The sequence below is a fragment of the Vigna radiata genome, chromosome 2 (assembly GCF_000741045.1).
Source record: "Vigna radiata var. radiata cultivar VC1973A chromosome 2, Vradiata_ver6, whole genome shotgun sequence".
NCBI classification, from domain to species: Eukaryota; Viridiplantae; Streptophyta; class Magnoliopsida; order Fabales; family Fabaceae; genus Vigna; species Vigna radiata.
In genome coordinates, this window is record NC_028352.1 from 6,798,254 (window position 1) to 6,804,094 (window position 5,841).

Genomic DNA, 5,841 nt, shown 5'->3' on the forward strand with positions numbered 1-5,841 from the left:
AACCTAAGAATTAATCGAGTCGAAGCCTAATCGATTCGTGAGTCAATCATAACTTATGACGAGAAGGATATATACAACACAAGTGCCATTTATAGTTTTCATAAATTTTTATTTTCTTAATTTTATATCTAATCTGTAGTCACATGGCTCCACGATAATGTGTGTTAGCCATAACAACACATCAATATTATAAATAATATAATTTGAGAAAAAATATTTAAAATAAAATATGAGAAAAGAAATGGGTGGTAAAAATAATTTATGGTAATTAAGCTTAGTTAAATAACAAAAGGAGAAAATGATGTTCATAATATCGAGTGTCTCTGGATCAGTCTCATCGTCATCTACTTCAACGTCTCAAGGTACAGTTACTTTCTTTTCCCCTCTCTTTCTCTCACTCTGAATTATTCATATAAATACCAAATCCACAAATGGCAGCCACAGCTTCCTTACATCGTCTTTCTCGTCTTCGATTCGTAGCCAATTCCCAACCCCTTCTATCACCTTTTTCAATTCCATCCTATTTCTCTCTCACCCCCAAAACCAAGGTTCCAAATCCCTCTTTTCAATCAATGCCTCACTCCTGTTCTATGCTTATATGCTTAATGCTCTCGTTTTCTTTTTCTTTTTCTTTTTCTTTTTCTTCAGAAATCGAATCGATTGCGATTCTTCTCAATGGCTTCGGAACCCAAGGAATCGCCCGCCAACAACCCTGGTCTGCATGCAACTCCGGACGAAGCTACCAAGGGTTACTTTATGCAGCAAACTGTGAGAGCTTTTATCGTTATGCTTATCATTATTATTATTATTTTGTTTCAGGGGTTACCTTTTGACTTCTTAACTGTGGTTTTAATTGCAGATGTTTCGAATCAAGGACCCCGAAGTGAGCCTTGATTTCTATACTCGCGTCTTGGGCATGTCGTGAGTTTTCTCTTTTGGATGCAACCTTTTATTATGTTTGTTATTTTTTTTTTCTTTGTTGCTGCTTCAAAGTGAACATAACCTTCTCCCAAACTGAGAGTAAATACCCTAATTGGTCCTTAAAATATGATACGTCTCTGATTAAAATTTATATGTAAATGGGTCTTTGAAAAATTCATTTTGTTGCATATAAGTCTTTTTTGAGGGTATTTGATGTCCAACTACCGATTTTTCTTTATATTATGGAGGGACTTATGTGCAAAGAGATAAAATTTTCAGGAATTTATTTATATGAAAATTTTAATGAGAAACATATCAATCAAATCACTCTCATGGACCAATTTGGATATTTACTCGCAAATCTAATTGGATTTTATTAGAATGAGACACTATCATCAAGTATCGGGGTCACATTAGCATTCCCATTGAATGACAGAGGAAATAAAAATAGATAGAGAATATAAATAGAAATGATAGAAAATAAGAGTTAATTTGAAGCTATGAGCCTCATACACACCACTTAAATGGTGTGTCCTACGTTCAATACTTATCGGACACATAACATGCATATGACAGGTATCGGTGAAGTGTTTAATTTAAAAACATTTATTTTGGGTTTTTGACATAATTATGACATGACTCAAACACAAAGTTAACAAGGACAAATTACACTCATTTTTTAAAAACTCTTAAACTTGTAAATTTGTATTATGCTTATATAAATAAGTAACCAATCCCATATAATCATGAATATTTAGATTATGTATGTATTAGTGGGAATGTTTGTATTTATTCTCCTATCATAGATAATGTGAATTTGTTTAACGTTGTTAATTTGTCTTAAATGAATCTCGGCTAAAGTGTCTTTTTCAATGATGACGATGATCAAGAAGGGAATGAAATGTCTTAGATGAATTATATCTTCTTTTCACTTTTTGGATTTTAGATATGGATTAGATTACTTTTGTATTAGGTTTAGATTGTTATATTTGACTAACTTTGTTTATACCTGATTTGGAATATTTCAATTGAAATGATTCGTAAGATGTAATGTATAGATTTGTGTTTCCATGTTCTACATTTTGGATATTACACATGTCATATTGTCCTGTGTGTGTGTTAGTATCCGAGTTACAAAATATTGTTGAGCTTTTACCTTCTACAATAACTACTCTAAAAGTCATATCTAAAGTTATTTTTGATTAATTGGCACCAAAAAGATCTTTATCCTGATACTTTATTAAAATTAAATTTGAAATAATATATTGTGTCTTGTGTAATGAATTCCTTGGTCTGTTTTTATATTCGCAAATATTGTGTCTATGTCCAGATTCCTCTTTATTTAGAATTTTTTCTCGGTTGTCAATGCTATGAATGCTGCTGACAGTTTGTTGGTTGGTTTAGTTTGCTTAAGAGGCTGGATTTTCCCTTCATGAAGTTCAGCCTGTATTTTTTGGGCTATGAGGTATGACATATTTTTGAACCTATTTGTGGGTGAAAATTTAGTCGTGCTAATTGGAACACTGGATGTGGATTATGTATATACTGTGATGGCAATAATAAATCTTCTGTAAATAATTCTTACTGACAACTTTCTCTAAGCTCATATACACAGTTTTTCTAATTTTTGTAGATATGCTCTTGATATTTTTCTTCCACTTTTTGTCTTTTAGGATACGTCAAAAGCTCCAAGTAATCCAGTTGATAAAACGGTTTGGACCTTTTCCCAGAAGGCTACAATTGAACTGACACAGTAAGGAATATAAACTTGTTTATTTCTTTATCCCAGCAGTCTCCTATCTAACAGTCACAATAATGTACAGTAATTGGGGTACTGAAAGTGATCCAGAGTTCAAAGGATACCACAATGGAAATTCTGAACCTCGCGGCTTTGGTAGGTGTGATATTTCATTTAATTTAATTTGGTAATTGCCACGGTACAGATTGTACTATAAAGCCTTTTTATTTTCTTGATTTGGTGATTACAGATTGTTATCTCAGAAAAAAAGCTGAATTACTGGCTATCATTGCCCCTCTAGTTGCAAAATTTAGGTCCTTATATAATGCTTTGAGGTAACATGTTTCATGAAATACAGAGTTGTGAAAATCTTTTGTTAAAAAATTCTCGTGTAAACCTTAGCACAGTTGTTGGTTCTTTTAAAAATGTTTACGGAGACATTAATTTCATCAAATGATGAATTTCGTTGGTCTTCATCTTTTGAAATGTTTATAGTAACTAAACGATGTTAGATCCTGTGAAAATATCCAATATTATCTTTATTTTAGCATGCCTATGAATATCTTATGTTGTTAGTGTCTGAATTTCCTCACTATCTATTAGGATTGGCTACCATATTTCCATATCTCATGATTTTGTTTTCCTTTTTAATTAGGATTATGATTAGCATAAAACAGGGTCAGTACTCTGTTTTTTTGGATAAATAGGGGATTGAATTCTGATAGTAAATTGTCTTTCTGATTACAGGACACATTGGCATAACTGTTGATGACACAGTAAAGGCATGTGAAAGATTTCAGAATCTGGGAGTTGAGTTTGTTAAGAAACCAGATGAAGGTAACAAATTTCTTTAGTTTTCAATTTATTCTAGCTTTCTAGTGGTTCTCTGATGTACATTTTCGAATATATCGTCATTTTTAACATCTATGGATTGTTTGTGTTTTATGTCTGTTATACAATACAGGACAACATGAATTCCTTTTGTTCCATACAGAATAATATGTTATTATATTTTTTTGTGGTCTGTATGATTTGAGTGCTTGATGACATCTATATTTAATTCTAGAGATGTGAATGGAAACCTGAGTGTGAAATATTAAAAGCTTGGGTTTGAGTTGAATAGGCTAGGCATAGTATATGACTCTGTAGTTCTCAATCTGTCATTCATATCGGGATTACTTGGAATTGAAAGTAAATATCCAAAAAATGCGTCTATTTTGTTGAAAAACCTTCCTTGCCTTGGTTGTAAAACTCCTGCGTGTTAAAGTAGTAGACCCCACAGGGAGAGGCCTAACCTGGAAAAAAGTCATCAGTCTTTTGCTGATGAAGGCGAGGTGGAGCTGTTCAGCTGGTTTGCTTCGCTGCTTCTTAGAAATACTAAAACTTATCTGCCTTTGCATCTACTCTATTTGATCAGCATCTTCAAATGATGCCGCGAATCTTTCCCACCACCTTTGTATCCATGATCGGCTGTCCTCTTCTAGTGCTGTTCTAGCACATACACACTATTCTGCTCTTTCTTAGGGTCATCATTGTCATCACCCGAACACTACCCCTTGTTTTGAAGCCACCTTGGAGTTGCCGGATGCATTATGGGACCCTTTTATTGGTGGAGCACAGAAAGAGCAATTGTACAGTATTACGAAAAGAAAAACTACAGAGAATAAGTATTATTGTGTGGCTACCCAAAGAGACCATATACTCACAAGTTTTGGTGTATGGTTGTGGTTTCAACTGTTATAAGTATTGCAATTATGTTATATATAGATTAATTGACAACCTACCAGAATTACTACATGCCTACGGCCGTACCCAATCTCTTGCACTTTAACTTAATTATAACTAGATGGAAAAAACCTAAACAGAACAATGTTCCGTCCTAAACAAAACTTTCTTCTCTCTCTACGAGAAATGCAGTTGAAGGTATATATTATTAGGAGAAAAGATAGTAGGCTGGCTGTTGTTATTACGCCTTTTAATAAAAAAGCAGTTAGGGAAATTAGGGTGATTGTGTCTATTTAGGAATGCTGAACCTGTGGACAACAATTAGATTTTATTCTTATTGATCAATGGAAACACTCAGTTGACTTCTGTATGGATGCCGGTGCTACTTTGATCTGATTTTTGTGCAGTGCAATGATTAAAGAAAAGTGGGGCTGACAATTGTTGGCTGCAATTTTTTAGTAGCCTAGGGATGCACAAATGTTGATTGTTGATGGTAGATGTCCGAATTTTGCTGATTGCGTCAGACTTTTCCAGCATTACTACTGCTTCAAATATCACTGCCTAGTTTTCTTTATTTTTGAATTATTTTCTGCAGGGAAAATGAGAGGTATAGCATTTATCAAGGACCCAGATGGATACTGGATTGAAATCTTTGATCTAAAAGGAATAGGAAGTGTAACTGAAAGTGCATCTTAGGCTTAAGATACCCCCTTCAGGTACATACTCTGGTTTTCTATTCCGTTGCCTTTATTTTCCGGGCAAGCCCTTGAATCCAGCTCTTTACCGAATACGATTTGTTTTGTCTCTCTCTTTGTTTAGGGCTAAGGGTTTCCTCATGTTTTTTGTTATGAAATCTTCTGATTGTTGTTGCAGGCCGGGGTCTTGTGTGATAAATTTTCATATCCCCACCGATTTTAACTGGGTGTTTGCTGCTGAAGAGTCGGTAGTGTTTTTTAAGCTTCCCTTCAAGGATGAATAATGTTGTGAGACCAGAGTAAATAAGGATTGTGGTGACTTCTACTTTTGCAATGGATGTGTGATACAAGTATGCTTTCTAGAAAAGTAGTAATATGTGAGAACGGTTTGCTTTCCTGTGATTATGCATGACATCCTCTTACATTGGTTTTGCATATATTCTGCAATTGGCTCCTTTGCTAGGGTTGGATTAAGACTGAAAAACGCATTCTAGAATTGAATGAGAAGTACTCCAAGAATCTTAGTATGACATTACAATTCCCACTAATGTGAAAGTGCCACTGCAATACTTTTCCAATGGTATTGATTTGGGTAACTACTTTATATGATTTCAAATGAAATAAAATTCATTCTAACCTAATTATATAATAAACGTATAGGTAGTAATATTTTGTATAATAATTTAATTTAGTTAAGAAAATAATTTTATAGTTAATCATATGAATATTATGAACAAATATTTATACAAAATAATACTTGCT

At 33.6% G+C, this 5,841-nt stretch overlaps 1 protein-coding gene across 2 annotated transcripts; it reads left to right on the forward strand.

Annotated features, from left to right (window-relative positions):
* The first annotated feature begins 312 nt into the window (after positions 1 to 312).
* LOC106756444 (lactoylglutathione lyase) lies at positions 313 to 5,611 on the forward strand. 2 transcript variants are annotated; one of them, XM_014638878.2, is made up of 9 exons: positions 313 to 362; positions 649 to 768; positions 860 to 921; positions 2,326 to 2,386; positions 2,595 to 2,674; positions 2,745 to 2,815; positions 3,407 to 3,496; positions 4,980 to 5,100; positions 5,258 to 5,611. In XM_014638878.2, the coding sequence occupies exons 2-8, from the start codon at positions 676 to 678 to the stop codon at positions 5,078 to 5,080; spliced, it is 558 nt and encodes a 185-aa protein (XP_014494364.1). In that variant the 5' UTR covers positions 313 to 362; positions 649 to 675; the 3' UTR covers positions 5,081 to 5,100; positions 5,258 to 5,611. The 2 variants fall into 2 exon arrangements, with proteins under 2 accessions (XP_014494364.1, XP_014494363.1); XM_014638877.2 differs by lacking the exon at positions 313 to 362 and adding an exon at positions 377 to 548.
* Positions 5,612 to 5,841: the final 230 nt, after the last annotated feature.

Excerpts from the sequence above, each read along its gene's own strand:
- LOC106756444 (XM_014638877.2), top strand. The coding sequence starts at position 432 with ATGGCAGCCACAGCTTCCTTACATCGTCTTTCTCGTCTTCGATTCGTA. Across the intron at positions 769-859 it reads GTTACTTTATGCAGCAAACT|ATGTTTCGAATCAAGGACCC; the intron begins GTGAGAGCTTTT and ends TTTTAATTGCAG. Across the intron at positions 3,497-4,979 it reads TGTTAAGAAACCAGATGAAG|GGAAAATGAGAGGTATAGCA; the intron begins GTAACAAATTTC and ends TATTTTCTGCAG.